Source organism: Schistocerca americana, chromosome 6 (genome assembly GCF_021461395.2).
Source record: "Schistocerca americana isolate TAMUIC-IGC-003095 chromosome 6, iqSchAmer2.1, whole genome shotgun sequence".
NCBI classification, from domain to species: domain Eukaryota; kingdom Metazoa; phylum Arthropoda; class Insecta; order Orthoptera; family Acrididae; genus Schistocerca; species Schistocerca americana.
The window spans coordinates 204,897,728-204,920,964 of NC_060124.1; the positions used below are offsets into that span (position 1 = coordinate 204,897,728).

Below are 23,237 nucleotides of genomic sequence, written 5' to 3' on the forward strand. Positions count from 1 at the left end.
GATATGTGTGTGTGTGCGAGTGTATACCTGTCCTTTTTTCCCCCTAAGGTAAGTCTTTCCGCTCCCGGGATTGGAATGACTCCTTACCCTCTCTCTTAAAACCCACATCCTTTCGTCTTTCCCTCTCCTTCCCTCTTTCCTGATGAGGCAACAGTTTGTTGCGAAAGCTTGAATTTTGTGTGTATGTTTGTGTTTGTTTGTGTGTCTGTCGACCTGCCAGCACTTTCATTTGGTAAGCCACATCATCTTTGTTTTTAGATATATATATATGTGTGGATGGATATGGGAAAAATATATCTAAAAACAAAGATGATGTGACTTACCAAACGAAAGCACTGGCATGTTGATAGACACACAAACAAACACAAACATACACACAGAATTCAAGCTTTTGCAACAAACTGTTGCCTCATCAGGAAAGAAGGAAGGAGGGAAAAGACGGAAGGATGTGGGTTTTAAGGGAGAGGGTAAGGAGTCATTCCAATCCCGGGAGCGGAAAGACTTACCTTAGGGGGAAAAAAGGACAGGTATACCTCGCACACACACACACATATCCATCCACACATATACAGACACAAGCAGACATATGTAAAGACAAAGAGTTTGGGCAGAGATGTCAGTTGAGGCGGAAGTAAAGAGGCAAAGTAAAGGCCTCGATTGACATCTCTGCCCAAACTCTTTGCCTTTACAAATGTCTGCTTGTGTCTGCGCATGTGCGGATGGATATGTGTGTGTGTGTGTGTGTGTGTGTGTGTGTGTGTGTGTGTGTGTGTGGGGTGGGGGGGGGGGGGGGGAGTGAGTGTATACCTGTCCTTTTTTCCCGCAAGGTAAGTCTTTCTGCTCCCGGGATTGGAATGACTCCTTACCCTCTCCCTTAAAACCCACATCCTTTCGTCTTTCCCTCTCCTTCCCGCTTTCCTGACGAAGCAACCATTGGTTGCGAAAGCTAGAATTTTGTGTGTATGTATGTGTTTGTTTGTGTTTCTATCGACCGGCCACCGCTTTCGTATGGTAAGTCACATCATCTTTGTTTTATATATATATATCATACACACAAAATTCAAGCTTTCGCAACAAACTGTTGCCTCATCAGGAAAGAGGGAAGGAGAGGGGAAGACGAAAGGAAGTGGGTTTTAAGGGAGAGGGTAAGGAGTCATTCCAATCCCGGGAGCGGTAAGACTTACCTTAGGGGGAAAAACGGACAGGTATACACTCGCACTTACGCACATATCCATCCACACATACAGACACAAGCAGACATATTTAGGAGACAAAGAGTTTGGGCAGAGATGTCAGTCGAGGCAGAAGTGTGGAGGCAAAGAAGTTGTTGAAAGACAGGTGAGGTATGAGTGGCGGCAACTTGAAATTAGCGGAGATTGAGGCCTGGCGGATGACGAGAAGAGAGGATATACTGAAGGGCAAGTTCCCATCTCCGGAGTTCGGATAGGTTGGTGTTGGTGGGAAGTATCCAGATAACCCGGACAGTGTAACACTGTGCCAAGATGTGCTGGCTGTGCACCAAGGCATGTTTAGCCACAGGGTGATCCTCATTACCAACAAACACTGTCTGCCTGTGTCCATTCATGCGAATGGACAGTTTGTTGCTGGTCATTCCCACATAGAATGCATCACAGTGTAGGCAAGTCAGTTGGTAAATCACGTGGGTGCTTTCACACGTGGCTCTGCCTTTGATCGTGTACACCTTCCGGGTTACAGGACTGGAGTAGGTGGTGGTGGGAGGGTGCATGGGACAGGTTTTGCATCGGGGGCGGTTACAAGGATAGGAGCCAGAGGGTAGGGAAGGTGGTTTGGGGATTTCATAGGGATGAACTAACAGGTTACGAAGGTTAGGTGGGCGGCGGAAAGACACTCTTGGCGGAGTGGGGAGGATTTCATGAAGGATGGATCTCATTTCAGGGCAGGATTTGAGGAAGTCGTATCCCTGCTGGAGAGCCACATTGAGAGTCTGGTCCAGTGCGGGAAATTATCCTGTCACAAGTGGGGCACTTTTGTGGTTCTTCTGTGGGGGATTCTGGGTTTGAGGGGATGAGGAAATGGCTCTGGTTATTTGCTTCTGTACCAGATCGGGATGGTAGTTGCGGGATGCGAAAGCTGTTGTCAGGTTGTTGGTGTAATGCTCCAGGGATTCCGGACTGGAGCAGATTCGTTTGCCACGAAGACCTAGGCTGTAGGGAAGGGACCGTTTGATGTGGAATGGGTGGCAGCTGTCATAATGGAGGTACTGTTGCTTGTTGGTGGGTTTGATGTGGACGGACGTGTGAAGTTGGCCATTGGTCAGGTGGAGGTCAACGTCAAGGAAAGTGGCATGGGATTTGGAGTAGGACCAGGTGAATCTGATGGAACCAAAGAAGTTGAGGTTGGAGAGGAAATTCTGGAGTTCTTCTTCACTGTGAGTCCAGATCATGAAGATGTCATCAATAAATCTGTACCAAACTTCGGGTTGGCAGACTTGGGTAACCAAGAAAGCTTCCTCTAAGCGACCCATGAATAGGTTGGCGTACGAAGGGGCCATCCTGGTACCCATGGCTGTTCCCTTTAATTGTTGGTATGTCTGTCCTTCAAAAGTGAAGAAGTTGTGGGTCTACATCTACATCTACATCTACATTGATACTCCGCAAGCCACCCAACGGTGTGTGGCGGAGGGCACTTTACGTGCCACTGTCATTACCTCCCTTTCCTGTTCCAGTCGCGTATGGTTCGCGGGAAGAACGACTGTCTGAAAGCCTCCGTGCGCGCTCTAATCTCTCTAATTTTACATTCGTGATCTCCTCGGGAAGTATAAGTAGGGGGAAGCAATATATTCGATACCTCATCCAGAAACGCACCCTCTCGAAACCTGGCGAGCAAGCTACACCGCGATGCAGAGCGCCTCTCTTGCAGAGTCTGCCACTTGAGTTTATTAAACATCTCCGTAACGCTATCACGGTTACCAAATAACCCAGTGACGAAACGCGCCGCTCTTCTTTGGATCTTCTCTATCTCCTCCGTCAACCCGACCTGGTACGGATCCCACACTGATGAGCAACACTCAAGTATAGGTCGAACGAGTGTTTTGTAAGCCACCTCCTTTGTTGATGGACTACATTTTCTAAGCACTCTCCCAATGAATCTCAACCTGGTACCCGCCTTACCAACAATTAGTTTTATATGATCATTCCACTTCAAATCGTTCCGTACGCATACTCCCAGATATTTTACAGAAGTAACTGCTACCAGTGTTTGTTCCGCTATCATATAATCATACAATAAAGGATCCTTCTTTCTATGTATTCGCAATATATTACATTTGTCTATGTTAAGGGTCAGTTGCCACTCCCTGCACCAAGTGCCTATCCGCTGCAGATCTTCCTAGGATGAAGCTGGCTAAGGTAATGAGGAAAGAGGTTTTAGGTAGGGTGGCAGGTGATCGGTGTGAAAGGAAATGCTCCATGAATAGGTTGGCGTACGAAGGGGCCATCCTGCTACCCATGGCTGTTCCCTTTAATTGCCCTGGACGTGCGGAATATTTGTGTATAAGGACGTGGCATCAATGGTTACTAGGATGGTTTCCGGGGGTAACAGATTGGGTAAGGATTCCAGGCGTTCGAGGATGTGGTTGGTGTCTTTGATGAAGGATGGGAGACTGCATGTAATGGGTTGAAGGTGTTGATCTACGTAGGCAGCGAGGCCCTGGACGTGCGGAATATTTGTGTATAAGGACGTGGCATCAATGGTTACAAGGATGGTTTCCGGGGGTAACAGATTGGGTAAGGATTCCAGGCGTTCAAGGAAGTGGTTTGTGTCTTTGATGAAGGATGGGAGACTGCATGTAATGGGTTGAAGGTGTTGATCTACGTAGGCAGAGATACGTTCTGTGGGGGCTTGGTAACCAGCTACAATGGGACGGCCAGGATGATTGGGTTTGTGGATTTTAGGAAGAAGGTAGAAGGTAGGGGTGCGGGGTGTCGGTGATTCAGGAGGTTGATGGAGTCAGGTGAAAGGTTTTGCAGGGGGCCTAAGGTTCTGAGGATTCCTTGAAGCTCTGCCTGGACATCGGGGATGGGGTTACTTTGGCAAACTTTGTATGTGGTGTTGTCTGAAAGCTGACGCAGTCCCTCAGCCACGTACTCCCGACGATCAAGTACCACGGTCGTGGAACCCTTGTCCGCCGGAAGAATGACGATGGATCGGTCAGCCTTCAGATCACGGATAGCCTGGGCTTCAGCAGTGGTGATGTTGGTGTAGGATTAAGGTTTTTTAAGAAGGATTGAGATGCAATGCTGGAATTCAGAAATTCCTGGATGGTTTGGAGAGGGTGATTTTGAGGAAGAGGAGGTGGGTCCCGCTGTGACGGAGGACGGAACTGTTCCAGGCAGGGTTCAATTTGGATGGTGTCTTGGGGAGTCGGATCATTAGGAGTAGGATTAGGATCATTTTTCTTTATGGCAAAGTGATACTTCCAGCAGAGAGTACGAGTGTAGGACAGTAAATCTTTGACGAGGGCTGTCTGGTTGAATCTGGGAGTGGGGCTGAAGGTGAGGCCTTTGGATAGGACAGAGGTTTCGGATTGGGAGAGAGGTTTGGAGGAAAGGTTAACTACTGAATTAGGGTGTTGTGGTTCCAGATTGTGTTGATCGGAATTTTGAGGTTTTGGAGGGAGTGGAGCTGGAAGTGGGAGATTGAGTAGATGGGAGAGACTGGGTTTGTGTGCAATGAGAGGAGGTTGAGGTTTGCTGGAAAGATTGTGAAGGGTGAGTGAGTTGCCTTTCCGGAGGTGGGAAACCAGGAGATTGGATAGTTTTTTGAGGTGGAGGGTGGCATGCTGTTCTAATTTACGATTGGCCTGTAGGAGAATGCTCTGAACAGCAGGTGTGGACGTGGGAGAGGAAAGATTAAGGACTTTTATTAAGGATAGGAGTTGACGGGTGTGTTCATTGGCTGAGTTGATGTGTAGGTGAAGGATTAGGTGGGTGAGGGCAATGGATTGTTCAGTTTGGAACTGATATAGGGACTGATGGTTGCAGCCAGAGATGGGAACTTTAAGTGTGAGGCCTTTGGGGGTGATGCCAAATGTCAGACAAGCCTGAGAAAATAGAATATGGGAGTGTAGTCTGGCTAGGACGAAGGCATGTTTGCGGAGGGAATGTAAATAAAACTTAAAGGGGTCGTTGTGGGGGTGTTGGGAGGGTGACATGGTATTAGAAGGTGGAAAGTGTAACATGAGGTGAAATGAAAATGAAAATAAAAATATATGGGGAGAGATAAAGGTGAACCGGAAAGTAACTGGAGATCTGGAATGAAAAAAGGCGAAAAGGTGTTGGTTACAGCTGGGCTATGTTGGACTTGGGTTGATAGACAACGATGTGCGTAAAGGTTAGGTGGTTGTGTTTCCGCCAAAACACGTTAAAGGACGGAGAAATTCGGGAAAATTTCCTACCCTCTGGCTCCTATCCTTGTAACCGCCCCCGATGCAAAACCTGTCCCATGCACCCTCCCACCACCACCTACTCCAGTCCTGTAACCCGGAAGGTGTACACGATCAAAGGCAGAGCCACGTGTGAAAGCACCCATGTGATTTACCAACTGACCTGCCTACACCGTGATGCATTCTATGTGGGAATGACCAGCAACAAACTGTCCATTCGCATGAATGGACACAGGCAGACAGTGTTTGTTGGTAATGAGGATCACCCTGTGGCTAAACATGCCTTGGTGCACAGCCAGCACATCTTGGCACAGTGTTACACTGTCCGGGTTATCTGGATACTTCCCACCAACACCAGCCTATCCGAACTCCGGAGATGGGAACTTGCCCTTCAGTATATCCTCTCTTCTCGTTATCCGCCAGGCCACAGTCTCCGCTAATTTCAAGTTGCCGCCACTCATACCTCACCTGTCTTTCAACAACTTCTTTGCCTCCACACTTCTGCCTCGACTGACATCTCTGCCCAAACTCTTTGTCTTTAAATATGTCTGCTTGTGTCTGTATGTGTGGATGGATATGTGTGTGAGTGCGAGTGTATACCTGTCCTTTTTTCCCCCTAAGGTAAGTCTTTTCGCTCCCGGGATTGGAATGACTCCTTACCCTCTCCCTTAAAACCCACTTCCTTTCGTCTTCCCCTCTCCTTCCTTCTTTCCTGATGAGGCAACAGTTTGTTGCGAAAGCTTGAATTTTGTGTGTATGTTTGTGTTTGTTTGTGTGTCTATCGACCTGCCAGCGCTTTCGTTCGGTAAGTCACCTCATCTTTGTTTTTATATATAATTTTTCCCACGTGGAATGTTTCCCTCTATTATAATTATATACACACACACGCACACACACACACACACACACACACACACACACAGTTACAGTTTCAAGCTTTGCAGCCATCTCTACAGTTAATTTTGTAAGGAACCATCGCCTTATTGTCATGGGATGAGTAAAAGAACTACAGAACTTTGAACTGGGAATACAATGCCAAGTATTACTACATTGTCAGCTGGACAGGAAAACTGTGACAAACTAAGAGAAATTAAGAAATATTATGTAACGTGGAACCAATTGCGTTCCGGCAAACACAGCATGGACCATTGCGTACAGCTGACAAATAGCGGACAATGTGGTCAAGAACAGGATATGTCAGCCCTCCAAGCCGGCCACACAAACACAGAGCTGTAGAGTCAACATTATGACCATAATACTAGACATTAAAGGCAGATTGCGTTGGCTAACCGACGTGCTTACAAAAAGTGACTGCGTCACTCTGGATCATGGGGTCCTGAGTTCGATTCCCGGCTGGGTTGGGTATTTTCTCTGCCTGGGGACAGGGTGTTTGTGTTATCATCATTGTTTGTGACAGTGGCTAGATTGGATTGGGTAAAAAAAATTGGACTGTGTAAAAATTGGGACTTCGTACGGGCTCCGATGATGACTGCGCAGTTGAGTGCCTCACAAACCAAACATTGTTGTCATAACTAAATCACATCTGCGGAAGACAAATTAGGTAAAACACTGACTTATTAAAATTGAATTTAGTGCAAGAATATTAATGAAATAGGCCCAAAAACACAAAATTGGTATGGTAAAAAGAAATCTATTAAGTATAAAATTTTTTAAAACTGTCAAGCAGTAGATCATAAAAGACACTAAAACATTAGTCAAACCAATAAAATCAGTGAAAGGATGAGTAAGAAGTGAAAAAGTAGTGTGGCATTCACAGTAAAAGCTACTGGTGTGCTGGAAAATTGGGTTCCATAATATCATAATAAGACTGGTTTCTGCTAACCAGTTGATCATTCAACAAAATACATTTCTCTGTACCGGAGTGTTTCAGAGTTTCAATTTCCTCTAAAAGATTTAGCCTTTTCCCTTTACTGGTGGTATGGAGTACATGTAAATTGCTCAATGTCAGGGAGTGGTGCCCACTAGATTTTAGGTGCCCTGCAAAGGCCGACTTCTGTTTAATTTGTCCATACTCGTTAAGCAATAGTTCACTGAATCTGATTTGAAACTTCATACCAGTCTGGCCCACGTATGAAACTTCACAATCGATGCACTCTTTTCTGTAAACCCTGGATCTGGCGTATTTGTCTGTAGTAGCTACTTCATTATGGATGTTTCGATGCTAGACTTTGTTTGTCGATGAAAATGTGGCATCCACACCATTTTTTCTAAATTTATTTGTAAGGCCATACGATAAGGTGCCTACAAAAGGTATTTTAACAAATCTGGTTTTCTTGGGTAACAGACGTAATGGAAGGTTTGATTCATCAGGATCGGTTTTTTGTTGATACAAATCATCTATGATGTTGGGATTGTATTTACTGCTGAAGACAATATGCTTAAGGTTAGCCATTTTCTGAAGCATATAACAAGTGTGGGGAGTCATGCAGATAATGTGGAAGGGATACCTCCTCTTATTTATTGCTCACAAGTGTAATGAGCTGTGTCTGCAGATGTTTGGGTGACTGGTGCACAAATCATGATCATTATTTTGGTTACAACAGGGTCCACAGCCATCACAGTTTTCTTCATTAGATGAACTAACTTGCACTTTACTTTCATTCCATTGTTGTACAGTTTTTGCTATTGAGGCATTTTCAAATACATGCATAAATAGAACCCACCCTAAAAAGCTGAAAACTCACATTACACTAAGTACAGATAGCTGGTTAAAGCTAATGCTTGACATTCAGTATAAAGCTGGTTAAAGCCCAGAACTGATGGCAGTGAGATTTTTGGGGTAAATTTAAGCGTATATCGAAATGGTGGGCTAGTGGTAAATGGAGGTGGTGGATTTGTCACAGTAGACAAGAAACTTAAATGCACTGAGATAGAGAATGAAGTTGTGTGCGAGATTGTCTCAGCAAGACTCAGTATGAAAGGTGGCCATAAACTTCAATCAGGTACTTCCATGGACCCCCAGAGTTACATCCAGATGTGACTAAAAACTTTAGAGAAAATGTAAGTTCACTAATATGTACATTCCCCAATTAAATTGTCATCATTGAAGGAGACTTCAGTCATCTAATGATCAGTTGGGAGGATTACAGTTTTGTACGACAAGATGTTCTGCAAAACTTTTCTAAATGTGTTCTCTGAGAACTACATCAAACAGATTGTTCTGAAACCTGCTCATGATGGAAATGTATTGGACTTAATAGCAGCCAATAGACTTGACCTCTTTCATTCTTATCCACATAGAAACTGTTACCAGTGACCATGAGGCAATTGTAACAACAATGATTACAGTAGTGCAAAAGGCAACTAAAACAAGTAGAAGGATTTATATTTTCAGCAAACTATATAAAGAGGCATCAGTGTTGAATATCAAAAAGGAACTCGAAGTATTTACCTCTGGAGAAGAGCATGTATGAATTGTTCACAATAACATGACGATTTTACTGATGCTGCCAAAAGCGGAGAAAATCAACACTATTTGAAAGATATTCATTTATCTCTGTGTGATGCCAATGTTAACCTGCCCCTAGATGCAAAGTGTTACTGTGTAAATTGTTAAGAGTAACCTTGCTGGCACTGTGGCAAGCAGCCGGTGCTGCGGTCCCCTCACCGTTCCTTCAGTGGCCGTGGTAACAGAATATTATCAAAGGACCTTTCCCAAAACCTAAAGATATTCTGCTCATATGTAACAGCTGTCAATAACATTCTTCTGGGTTTGAGGACGCATTGTCAACTATAAAATTCTGATATTTCGGCGACTATTGCAAGATGCCTTCCTCATGATGTATTGCTAACAAAAAAATGTGGCCTCAAACCCAGAAGAATTTTATTGACTGTGACAATGGTTGCGGAAGTCTACGTTTACATATGTAACAGCTAATTAATTTGTGTTATTACATATGAACATTTTAATACATACATAATAAATAAGCACTGAATGCAAACATAATTAACATTTTAAAAGAAATAGGTGCTGTTTGTGGTAGCAAAGTTAGTGTCCAGATAATCATGGACTAGACAGAGACTTAAATAAAGTGACGGTGGCAAAGCAAATGCAGAGACAGTGAACTCAGATTTCAGATGATCATTTACATACAAAAACCACTCTGCCACAGGCCGTGCATTATGAACAGGTGCTCGATCATGTTGAAAGATGCAATCGCCATCCCCAAATTGCTCTTCAACAGTGGGAAGTAAGAAGGTGCTTAAAACATCAATGTGGGCCTGTGCTGTGATAGTGCCATGCAAAACAACATGAAAAACATGAAAAACACAACCACACCGTAACACGCCCACCTCTGAATTTTAATGTTGACACTACACACGCTGGCAGATGACGTTCACTGGGCATTTGCCGTACCCACTCCCTGCCATTGGATTGCCACATTGTGTACCATGATTCATCACTCCACACAACGTTGTTCCACTGTTCAGTCGTCCAATGTTTACGCTCCTTACAGCAAGTGAGGCGTTGTTTGGAATTTACTGGTATGATGTGTGGCTTATGAGCAGCCAGTCGACCATGAAATCCAAGTTTTCTTACTTCCTGCCTAACTGTCATAGTACTTGAAGTGGATCCTGATGCAGTTTGAAATTCCTGTGTGATGGTCTGGATAGATGTCTGCCTATTACACATTATGACCCTCTTCAACTGTCGGCGGTCTCTATCAGTCAACAGACAAGGTTGGCCTGTACGCTTTTGTGCTGTACGTGTCCCTTCATGTATCCACTTCACTATCACATTGGAAACAGTGGACCTAGGGATGTTTAGGAGTGTGGAAATCTCACTTCCAGTTGTGACACAAGTGACACCCAATCATCTGACCATGTTCGAAGTCCATGAGTTCTGCGGAGCACCCCATTCTGCTCTCTCACAATGTTTAATGACTTCTGAGGTCGCTGATATGGAGTACCTGGCAGTACGTGGCAGCACAATGCAACTAATATGAAAAATTATGTTTTTTGGGGGTGTCCGGATAATTTTGATCACATAATGTAAGTATTAGTGCCACTGGTGTTGAGAAATGGTTGATATCGCTAAAACTGGTCAAAGCTCCATGGGCCATTGCAATTCATATCAGATTCTACGCCACATTTGTGGCTGAGTTGGGCCCCTCTTTTAACTGTATTCTAACATAGATCACGTGAACAAAAACTATGCCCGGTAATTGGAAGAAAGCACAGGTCACGCTCATTTAGAAGAAGAGTAGCAGAGGTGATCCACAAAACTACCATCCAGTGTTCTTGACACCTATTTCCTCCAGAATCTTCCAACATATTCTGAGCTCAAATGTAATTAAGTATCTCAAACAGAGTTCCATTCCAAGCAGCATGGGTTCTGAAAATGTGATCATATGTAACCCATCTTGCACTATTCTCACATGACATCCTGAAAACCATGGATCATTGTAGTCAGGTAGATGCAGTATTTCTTATATCCAAAAAGCATTTGACTCGATACCACATAATGCTTATTGTCAAAAGTACCATTGTGTGTGGTATCAAATGAAGTAGCACCTGAATTGAAGAGTTTTTGGTAGGACGCAGCATGTTATCTTGGATGGAGAGTCATTGACAGATGTAGAAGTAACATCGGGTGTGTCTCGGGGAAGTGTTTTGGGACACTTGTTGTTCATGTTATATGTTACTGACCTTGCAGGTAATATTAATAGTAACCTGAGACATTCTGCAGATGACGCAGTTACTTGCAATTACTTACAATGAAGTGCTGTCTGAATGAAGCTGCACAAATATTCTGTTAGGTTTTGATAAGATTTCATGGTGGTGCGGAGATAGCCAACTTGCTTTAAATGTTAAAAAATGTGTAAAATTGTCCACTTCACAAAACAAGAAAATTTTGTATCCTATGACTACAGCATCAGTGACTAATAGTTGGACTCAGTCAACTTGTGCTCATATTTTGGCTTAACACTTTGTTTAGATACGAAATGGAATAGTCACATAGGCTCAGTTGTAGGTAAAGCAGGTGGCAGAGTTCGATTTATTGGTAAGTACCAGGGAAATGCAGTCAGTTTACGAAGGAGATAGCTTACGAATCTCTGTAACCCATCCTACAATATTGCTCAAGTATATGGGATCTAGATAGGACTAACGGGGGATATTGGCTGTATACAGAGGAGGACAGCATGAATGGTCAGATTTGCTTGACTCGTGGGAGTCTTTCACAGTTAATGCTGAAGAAACTGAACAGGCAGACCCTTGAAGATAGACACTAACTATCCTGAGAAAACCTACCAGCTCTAGATGATGAATCTTGGACTAATTATGGTACAACCCCCTACATGTTACTTCTGGAAGGATCAGGAGGACAAGATTAGAGTAGTTATAGCACACACAGAGACATTTAAACAGTCATTATTTCCACCCTCCATACATGAATGTATTTTGAGCAAGTCCTAATAATAGTGCAGTGGGACATACACTCTGCTATGCACTTCACAGTGGTTTGCAAAGTGTGGATGTTGAGGTAGATGAAGAAATTATTATATTTGAGTCAGAGTCCAAGAACTCATCAGCATGTACATGTAATAATTAGTTTGTTGGAAATTGGACTCATTATCAGATTTCATAGTCAGTAGTTTTCCAGTGTACCACTTAAAACTGTGTGATGTGCTAGACTATGTATAGTAATATCTAGTACAAAATACTGTTACATCCTGTTGACTATGTTTCGCTCTTCATCAGTTGTGTGACATGTTGGTGCCTGGGTTAGTGGATACCTCACTATCAACACACCAGTGAATTCTGGAGTCAACAGCACTTTGAACAAGGAATAATTTTACAAGTGTAATAAAGCACCTTGTGATTTTCTAGAGTGGAAGGAGTAGATGTGGGAAATGGATGAGAGATACCCAGTTAGTGGAGCAATAATTACTAATAGAAAATTATTGTATCAATCTGTTATCTCTCTCTCTCTCTCTCTTTTTTAATCACTGATACTGAGTTGGATGGAGGTTCAGAGTCCCCATTAAACTATTGGTCCCCCTACAACTAGCTAGGTAAGTTAGTTTGAAGGTTGGAAGAAGGGAGTGACATTCCTAGAGCTACGTGAAATTCGCATATGCTATAAATGTGAAGTGGTTTGGAAGAAAAAAAAACATGGTTACTCCAGTGCTACTTGGGTATAATGCATCAAGTTTTTGAGCAATTTCAAAGTGCAATAAAATGCAAATGGTATACTGCAGCTAAATTTACTAAAATTAGTATAATTCACCATTGTTGTTGTTGTTCTTGTTGTGGTGGTGGTGGTGGTGGTGGTGGTGGTGGTCTTCAGTCCAGAGACTGGTTTGATACAGCTCTCCATGCTACTCTATCCTGTGCAAGCTTCATCATCTCCCAGTACCTAGTACAACCTACATCCTTCTGTATCTGCTTAGTGTATTCGTCTTTTGGTCTCCCTGTACGATTTTTACCCTCCAAACTGCCTTACAATAATAAATTTGTGATCCCTTGATGCCTCAGAGCATGTCCTACCAACTGATCCCTTCTTCTAGTCAAGTTGTGCCACAAATCCCTCTTCTCCCCTATTCTGTTCAGTATCTCCTCATTAGTTATATGATCTACCCATATAATCTTCAGCATTCTTCAGTAGCACCACATTTCGAAAGCTTCTATTCTCTTCTTGTCCAAACTATTCATCGTCCATGTTTCACTTACATACTTTGCCACACTCCATACAAATACTTTCAGAAATGACTTCCTGACACTTAAATCTATACTTGATGTTAACAAATGTCTCTTATTCAGAAACGTTTTCCTTGCCATTGCCAGTCTACATTTTATATCCTCTCTACTTCGACCATCATCAGTTATTTTGCTCCCCAAATAACATAACTCATCTGCTACTTTAAGTGTCTCATTTCCTAATCTAATTCCCTCAGCATCATCCAATTTAATTTGACTACATTCTATTATCCTCATCTTGCTTTTGTTAATGTTCATCTTATATCCTCCTTTCAAGACACATTCCGTTCCATTCAACTGCTCTTCCAGGTCCTTTGCTGTCTCTGACAGAATTACAATGTCATCAGCAAACCTTATAGTTTTTATTTCTTCTCCATGGATTTTAATTCCTACTCCAAATATTTCTTTTGTTTACTTTACTGCTTGCTCAATATACAGATTGAATAACATCGGGGAGAGGCTACAACCCTTTCTCACTCCCTTCCCAACCACTCCTTCCCTTTCATGTCCCTCGACTCTCCTGCCACCTTCAGAATTTGAAAGAGAGTATTCCAGTCAACATTGTCAAAAGCTTTCTCTAAGTCTGCAAATGCTAGAAACATAGGTTTGCCTTTCCTTAATCTTTCTTCTAAGATAAGTCATAGGGTCAATATTGCCTCGCGTGTTCCAACATTTCTACGGAATCCAAACTGATCTTCCCCGAGGTCGGCTTCTACCAGTTTTTCCATTTGCCTGTAAAGAATTCACATTAGTATTTTGTAGCTGTGACTTATTAAGCTGATAGTTCGGTAATTTTCACATCTGTCAACACCTGCTTTCTGTGGGATTGGAAGTATTATATTCTTCTTGAAGTCTGAGGGTATTTCGCCTGTCTCATACATCTTGCTCACCAGATGATAGAGTTTTGTCAGGACTGGCTCTCCTTAGGCTGTCAGTAGTTATAATGGAATGTTGTCTACTCCTGGGGCCTTGTCTCGACTTAGGTCTTTCAGTGCTCTGTCAAACTCTTCATGCAGTATCATATCGCCCATTTCATCTTCATCTACCTCCTCTTCCATTTCCATAATATTATCTTCAAGTACATCGCCCTTGTATAGACCCTCTGTGTACTCCTTCCACCTCTCTGCTTTCCCTTCTTTGCTTAGAACAGGGTTTCCATCTGAGCTCTTGTCGTCTATCCATCTATCCATCCGTGCTTAGCCATTTTGCACATCCTGTTGATCTCATTTGTGAGACATTTGTATTTCTTTTTGCCTGCTTCATTTACTGCATTTTTATATTTTCTCCTTTCATCAATTAAATTCAATATGTCTTCAGTTACCCAAGGATTTCTACTAGCCCTCGTCTTTTTACCTACTTGGTCTTCTGCTGTCTTCACTATTTCATCTCTCAAAGCTACCCATTCTTCTTCTACTGTATTTCTTTCCTCCATTCTTGTCAATTGTTCCCTAATGCTCTCTATGAAACTCTCTACAACCTCTGGTCCTTTCAGTTTATTCAGGTCCCATCTCCTTAAATTCCCACCTTTTTGCAGTTTCTTCAGTTTTAGCCTACAGATCATAACCAATAGATTGTGGTCAGAGTCCACATCTGCCCCTGGAAATGTCTTAAAATTTAAAACCTGGTTCCTAAATCTCTGTCTTACCATTATATAACCTATCTGAAACTTTCCAGTGTCGCCAGGCCTCTTCCGTGTACACAACCTTCTTTTATGATTCTTGAACCAAGTGTTAGCTATGATTAAGTTATGCTCTGTGCAGAATTCTACCAGACGGCTTCCTCTTTCATTCCTTACTCCCATTCCATATTCACCTACTACTTTTCCTTCTCTTCCTTTTCCCACTACCAAATTCCAGTCACCTGTGACTATTACATTTTCATTTCCCTTCACTATCTGAATAGTTTCTTTTATCTCATCATACATTTCATCAATCTCTTCGTCATATGTGGAGGTAGTTGGCATATGAACTTGTGCTACTGTGGTAGGCGTGGGCTTTGTGTCTATCTTGGGTACAATAATGCGTTCACTATGCTGTTTGTTGTAGCTTACTTGCGCTCCTATTTTTTTTATTCATCATTAAACCTACTTCTGCAGTACCTCTATTTGATTTTGTATTTATAACCTTGTATTCACCTGACCAGAAGTTGTGTTCCTCCTGCCAACAAACTTTGCTAATTCCCACTATATCTAACTTTAACCTATCCATTTCCCTTTTTAAATTTTCTAACCTGCATTCCCAATTGATGGATCTGACATTCCACACTCCGTTATGGAGAACGCCAGTTTTCTTTCTCCTGATAATGACGTCCTTCTGAGCAGTCCCTCCCCGAAGATCCGAATGGGTGACTATTTTACCTCCGGAATATTTTACCCAGAGGACGCCATCATCATTTAACCATACAGTAAAGCTGCATGCCTGCCCTCGGGAAAAATTACGACCGTAGTTTCCCCTTGCTTTCAGTCGTTCGCAGTACCAGCACAGCAAGGCCGTTTTGGTTAGTGTTACAAGGCCAGATCAGTCAATCATCCAGACTGTTACCCCTGCAACTACTGAAAAGGCTGCCGCTGCTCTTCAGGAACCACACGTTTGTCTGGCCTTTCAACAGTACCCCTCCTTTGTGGTTGCACCTACAGTATGGCTATCTGTATCGCTGAGGCACGCAAGCCTTCCCCCAACCAACCCCAACCCCCAACAGCAAGGTACATGGTTCAGGGGGGGACCACATATAGATGACAAAAGGGCAAAAATTATGACTGTAAACAAATAAATGTTGCATAACTACTGTACATGTGTGCTAGGTATGATGTTCTGCTAACCTGTCCAACAAATATGTATTTACGCTCTACTGAGTTACCACGGAGTATATAAAACAAGTATGCCTGTGTCATATTCCACGTCATTGAAAAGAGAACACTAAATCACAAACGTTTTATTTAGACGTGATAGAATAATGAAGAAATGAAAGTGAGTCAAGAAAAAAAGCATCGAATCTAAGATACACAGTAGAAAATCACCATCTGTGGATTACAGAACTTTACTAGATTTAAAATAGGGAAGTACTTTTTTTTCTTTGTTGCATGTGGAATTATTGTAGTGTAAAATTTTTTTATTTGCTGCCTATAAATTTTTTGCTCCTTTATTATTCGCCTCATTCCCTGTACAGACATAAATACAGTATCCTTGCGCTAAACACAAAAATGTTTGATATGATAGTGACAAATATACGTTGGTTACTTGAGTTTTGAAATGGCTGTTTTTTCTATTATCTGCTGTATTCTTTACTCTTTATTTTTCATAATTATTGACCAAGATTTTCTAAAATAGAAGTAAAGCTACTTTTTGAGTATTTTCGCCAGACAGATAACTGGAAATTCACACTGTTAATTAACCAATATGATTTAATGTTTTGTTAATTCGCGATAAGTGAACAATGCAAAAGAAAAAATCAATTTTATGATAAGAGATTTGGTTGGATTGTTTAAGTGTATAAAGACATCAAAAATATAAACGCTAATTAGAATTTCAAAAGCTAAATTTTCAAGGTTTATTTGCTGATTTCATGTAGCTCTACATCTACATCGATACTTCGCAAGCCACCATATGACATATGGTAGAGGGTATCCTGTACTACTATTTGTCATTTGATTTCCTATTCCACTCACAAACAAAGCAAGTGAAAAACGACTGTCTCTATGCCTCTGTGTGAGCCTAATTTCTCATATCTTTTTCTTCATGATCCTTATGAGCAATGTGTGTTGGTGCCAGTAGGATCATTCGGCAATCTGCTTCAAATGGCGGTTCTCTAAATTTCCTAAATAGTGTTTCTCGAAAGAATGTCGCCTTCCTTCCAGCAATTCCCATTTTAGTTCCTGAAGCATCTCCTTAACATGTGCTTTTCAAACCTACAGGTAACAAAGCTAGCAGCTGTCCTCTGAATTGCTTCGATGTCTTACTTCAATCCGACCTGATATGGATCCCAGACTTTCAAGCAGTACTCAAGAATAGATTGCACCAGCATCCTATATGTGGTCTCCTTTACAGGTGAACCGCTCTTTCCTACAATTCTCCCAACAAACTGAAGTTGACTATTTGCCTTCCCTACCACAGTTCTCATGTGCTCGTTCCATCTCATATCGCTTTACATCATTAAGCCCAGATATTTGAATGACTTGACAGTGCCAAGCAGGACACAAGTAATATTGTATCCAAACATTACGGGTTTGATCTACCTACTCATCTACATTAACTTCCATATGTAGGGCTAGCTGCCACTCATCACACCAACTGGAAATTTTGTCAAACTCATCTTGTCTCTTCCTACAGTCACTCGACTATGACACCTTACGGTACACCATGGCATCATCAGCAAACAGCCACAGATTGCTACCCACACTGTCAGTGAAATCACTTATGTATTTACAGAAGAACAGTGGTCCTATCTACTTCCCTGGGGCACTCCTGATGGTACCCTTGTCTCTGATGAACACTCACCGTCGAGGACAACATACTGGGTTCTTATTATTTAAGAAGTCTTCGAGCCACTCACATATCTGTGAACTTATTCTGTATCCTCATACCTTCATTAACAGCCTGCAATGGGGCACCGCGTCAAATGCTTTCCGGAAATCCATAAATATGGAATACACCCATTGCCCTTCATCCATAGTTCCCAGTTATCATGTGAGAAAAGGACAAGCTGAGATTTCCATGAGCGGCACTTTCTGAAACCATGCTGAATCATGAACATAAGCTTCTCAGTCTCAAGAAAGTTTATTATATTCCAGAGTCTCCTGTGCTTTGGTCCAGTCGCTTGGGACTTTGTGCTGGGTGAGAGATTCATGATAAATGCAAGCTAAGTAAAGGGCTAGTGCCATAGAGTACTCTTTGTAAAATCAAACTGGGATTCCATCTGGACTTGGTGATTTATTTGCTTTCAAATCTTTCAGTTGTTTCCCTATGCCAGGTACACTTATTACTATGTCATCCATATGGGAATCTGTCCGATGGTCAAATGATGATATGTTTGTACGATTGTCCTGTGTGAATGATTTCTTGAACTTGGAAATTTAAAACTTCTACTTTTGTTTTGCTATCTTCAACTGCCACACCAGACTGGTCAACAAGGGACTGAATGGTAGCCTTAGACCCGCTTAGCAATTTTACATACAACCAGAATTTTCTCAGTTTCTCTGCCAGATCTTTTGCTATGGTGGGACAGTGGCAGTAGTTGTATGCATCGTGCATAGAGATCTTCAGACGCATGAATCTCCACTAATCTTCGCTTGTCTTCATTTATGCATTCCCTTTTGAACCAAGAGTGCAACAGCCTCTGCTTCCTCAGCATCCGCTAAATTTCGTTATTAACCCATGGTGGGTCTTTTCCATCCTTTAACCACTTACTAGGCACATACATCTCTAGACCACAATTTACAGTCTGCTTAAACTTTGCCCATAATTCATCTCCATATATCTTACTGGATCTATGTGATGCCAATTCACCATCTAAGTGAGATGTTCATCTGCTCTATCTAGCACAAACACTCTCCTAGCCTTCTTGACTGTTTTATTGACTTTCGTTATCATAGTTGCTATAATGACATCATGATCGCTAATCCCCACTTCTATACTGACATTGTCGATAAGGTCTGGTCTATTTGTAGCTGCAAGGTCTAAGATATTTGCAGTGTGTGGGCTACCGAGCTAGCTCAAGACAATTTTCAGAAAAATTGTTCAAAAGTATTTCGCATGACTGTCTATCTGTACCCCCACAATGAATCCATAGACAGCCAAGTCTATACTTGGCAGGTCTAGATGTACCACTTCCAATAGGACTGTGCCTTGCATTACGTAAAAAAGGGAAAGGCAATGACTCACATGTAGCAGACTTGTGTGTGGTGCATACGCACGTATAACAGAAATCAATGGTCACTAGCTTTAAAGTTTTAAGAAGTGTTCAAAATTTATAGTTTTTTTTTTTTTTTTGTTTGTAAACAGTCTTCCTGTAACATAATTTTCTGCCAACAGGTCCAAAAAAAACCAAATGCAGTGTCCCTATCCTTATGACTAGAAGCAGAGAAGAACGTGAGAGATTAATAACAGAAAAGGTGGCAATTATATTGATGGGCAAAGAAGATGAAACAGAAACTTGTCAAATATCTGAAAAATCATCTGATCCAAAATGTAGAAAGCAAACATTGAGTTCAAAATACCTACTCAAGTTTTTGAATAAGGTTTGTGGTAGTTTTTATGAGTCAGATAGTGATGATACAAAATATCAAGTGGCTAAGTTTCAAAACTATAACTTTCTTGTAGATTAAGTCATTATTTTTTGACCAAAAATCCTCTGTAACCTTTTTGTTACACAGTTTGTATTAAATATCTTAAAAATGATAAATAGGCCTTTATTCTGTGTGCAAAGCAAAAATGACAACAGACTATGTTACATGTTCTGTTTTTACAAGGACATCTAGCTCTTTTACCTATTTGTCAAGTATTGACATTAAAATGTTAGAAAAAAAATCATCATGAGTATTGAATGTAGACACATGTATCAGTATTGATTATGCATGTTCTTAAAGTGTGTGTGTTTGTGAAGTGTACTGTCTTTCTGCAAATAGTGTAGGCATTACTGTTGCAAACTTATAAGGTACACTAAGTGCTGTATCTACACTCTTGATTGACAGCCACTACACACACACAAATTACGATGGCTGATAACTGCACGTGAACTAATGACAAGAACATTAACACAACTATTAACTGTCCAAATACAGAGTGCTATCACTGACAACTAAGTGCACATCAGCACGGAGTAGGTCTCTCTCAAGAACATTTGCGTACGGCAGAGAAGGTGCAAGTGGACGAGGCCCCACTGGCAGCGGTCTGACAGGTTCGTATTTTTTGGCAGGGGCACTGGCTGTGGGTGACAGTGGCATGCTTGCCTTGCCCAGGCACTGCTAACATCGGATAGATTGCATGGGCACACCACCATATCCCTTCCCTCTTCTTTGGAGCCAGTACCACAGGCACTGGCATGCGAAAAAAGCAGATCACACTGGTCAGATTGTTGCAGGGGAGGAACCCATCTGATACACCCAGGTGACCTGGAGGTGACAACAGCAATGATAGCAGCAGCACAACAGCAGCCGCACCGCAACACAATAGCATCTGAAGAGGCATCGCCTTCACATGGATTGGCCATCAGCTGTCTCTGGCCTAGCAGGGTGTACAGGCTGAAATGAGCTGGTTAGTGGGGCACTGGCTGTAGTGGTGTTTCACATGTGGGGGCTCTGTACCCTATGTGGTGGCAAGAGACAGAGGCAGTGACGAGAGGGCATCTGCCTGATGCTCCGATAAACTCGCGGTATCTGGGAAGCCACCATCAGATGCCAATTGATGGGCTGGGGTGGGCAGTGGCTCCATCTTGATGTTATTGATGCCCACCGCCGCATCCAGGTAAGGGGAGCCCCCATGTCACCTGGCCCCTGGGAGGGGGCGGTGCCTGCAGGAGGGCCCTCTGTGCCAGTGTCTGCTGCAGCTGCAGTGGGTCATTGCCCCATTGAGGGTGAAGTTGATTCCAGTGGCTGTAGAGCAATGCCCCACCAGTGTCCACGGTGAACATTTGCTGGCTTTGCATCTCCCAAACCTTAGTTGGGCCCATCTCAACTGCCAAACGGAGGTCCACGCCCAGGCTGATTCACCCACAGCATATTGTGCCAGAGGCCTTGTCACAGTCCGGAGCAGATGTAACAGCACCTGGGGTTAGCCATGGAGAACCTCTGCTGGGCTGTGCTGCGACTATTCAACATGTTCTATATGTAGAAACATCCCTCAGGCTGTGGCAAAGCCATGTCTCCGCAATATCCTTTCATCCAGGAGTGGTAGTTCTGCAAGGTTCACAGGAGAGCTTCTGTGAAGTTTGGAAGATAGGAGGCGAGGTACTGGCGGAATTAAAGCTGTGAGGACAGGGCGTGAGTCGTGCTTGGGTAGCTCAGTTGGTAGAGCACTTGCCCGCGAAAGGCAAAGGTCCGTCCCGAGTTCGAGTCTCGGTCCGGCACACAGTTTTAATCTGCTAGGAAGTTTCATGTCATATACACATATAGGAACAGAGGCAATGTTGTATTGACAGTCGAGTCAGCTAAGCTCTTTGCTAACTGTGTCTTAAACGTAAACAACATGTGTTCTGTCTCATCGTTTCATTTGGAGTGAAATGGTGTGGATGTGATGTGAGTAGTACTGTTCAGGATGCTTAAATTATGGATCAATGGTGAGGCCATTGTGGGCCATTATTGGAGATGATTGTCCATGTCAATCCTTTGATCTCAAAAATCTGTGATAAAGCACTCACAGTAGCTTCTGCCAAAGTGGAGCGTATTAGCCTGACATATGGATGATTTGACTGTGTATCCACCACTATTAACCACATGGAATGAAATGAAGAACCCACAAAATATCAATGTGGATGCAGTGCCATAGCTGATTGGGAGTGAGCCTCAGAGCAAAAGTTAGTGGGTGGGGGGGCTGTCTGTGATGCTCAGCACACTGTTTGCACCTGTGGACAAGCTTCTCAATTGCTGCATCAATGTCAGGCCAGTAAACAAAATATCTCACTAGCATTATCGTGTTGGATATGCCCCAGTGGAGAAGCACAAGAGTCTGGAACTGCAGGACTGGTGGGATGAGAACACAGACTTCATCCAAGTCCTTACTAAGGAGTTTTCCATCAACCACTGCCAGCTGATTATGAAAAAGGAAAAAAATTGCAAAGCAGGCCTGATACTGTAGCAGGCACCAATTGTGGACAGTCTTTCTACTCACATAGAGACACCTGACAGAGCACTGGATCTTGCTGAGTGGCTTTCTGTATGCACTTTGCTCTGACTGGAAGCATACACAATATATACTGCACTTGATCATCAGTCTGAAAACACAACGTCTGTTTTATAAAATTCTGGGGAACAGGATGTTGGTAACAATAATCTGCTGGGAAGTGAAATCCAAACAAAGCTGTAGATATGGCCCCCGCCAAATCAATTTTTGATAAACATTCACCATCTGCCAATTTCGCAAGGATTTCATCGGTTTGTGGGATCAGTTAAGCGTCCACTAATGACTTAGCATTAATGGTGGATTTGAAATCTCCACATGAATGAAGTGCCATTGACGGTTTGCGAATGACAACCAGTGGCGTAGACCATGGCTAGAGGTGACCAGTGCAGTGATGCCCAGGCCATGCAACCCATGAAGTTCCTCCTTGACAGCTGATCCCAGGGTGAAGGGAATAGATTGAACATGACAAAATGTAGGTATGGCTCTTGGTTTGGGGGTGATGTGTGTCCAAAACATGACACCAAACTCATGGCAGAGATAATCCAGTTCCTGGAACATAACAGAGTCAGAAAGAAAATCTATCATGTCTTGAAACCCAAAGACCGTGAATGCATTGAGACCAAAAATGTTCTTCAAAGTTGTTCTGACTGCTGCCAAAGATATGATTGCCCTTGTGATGAGTTGCTACTCGACGTCAGTCGTGATTTCTCCTTGAACAGGAATGGGCTGGTTTCCATAACAGACCAAATGACAATTTGTGGAGGAGAGAGCAGGTTGAGCCATTCGATGGTATGTTTCCAGGCTCACAAGGGCACAGAGGACCAGTGTCAACCTGAAAATGGAATGTTGCTGCTGAATTAACAGCATGATATAACTCTTGCTGGGGTGTTGAGCTGGTGGCAGAGGACTGGCTTTACACTATGCACTTCTGTGAACGCCACATACCATTCTTGTCGCTAAAACTACTGTATCTACACTCTTTTTGACAACCGCTATGTACATTAAAATTATGTTGGCTGATAACTGCACACAAATAATGACAAGAACATTAACACAACTAATAACTGTTGAAGTACAGAGTCCTATAACTGACAACTAAATGCACATTGGCATGGAGATGGTCTGACTCTAGAACTTGAGAAGTTATTTTACTTTGTTTTCACTACCAGTTTCGGCAATTCAGTATGCCATCTTCAGGTCCCATATGCACCTCTCAAAAATTATTAGTATTGGCATACTGGGGCCATCTGTTTGTGGAC

The 23,237-nt window shown here is 42.7% G+C and overlaps 1 protein-coding gene across 3 annotated transcripts in view; it reads left to right on the plus strand.

Annotated features, from left to right (window-relative positions):
* LOC124619683 overlaps positions 1-23,237 on the plus strand; it is a 212,497-nt gene that overhangs the window by 79,068 nt on the left and 110,192 nt on the right. For all 3 annotated transcript variants that reach the window (XR_006980110.1, XM_047146228.1, XM_047146227.1), the window contains exon 5: positions 19,174-19,379. Coding sequence is in view for 2 of the 3 variants with exons in the window: in XM_047146228.1 (XP_047002184.1) it covers positions 19,174-19,379 (206 nt within the window). In the remaining variant the exon portion in view is untranslated. The remainder of the gene's footprint in view (positions 1-19,173; positions 19,380-23,237) is intronic.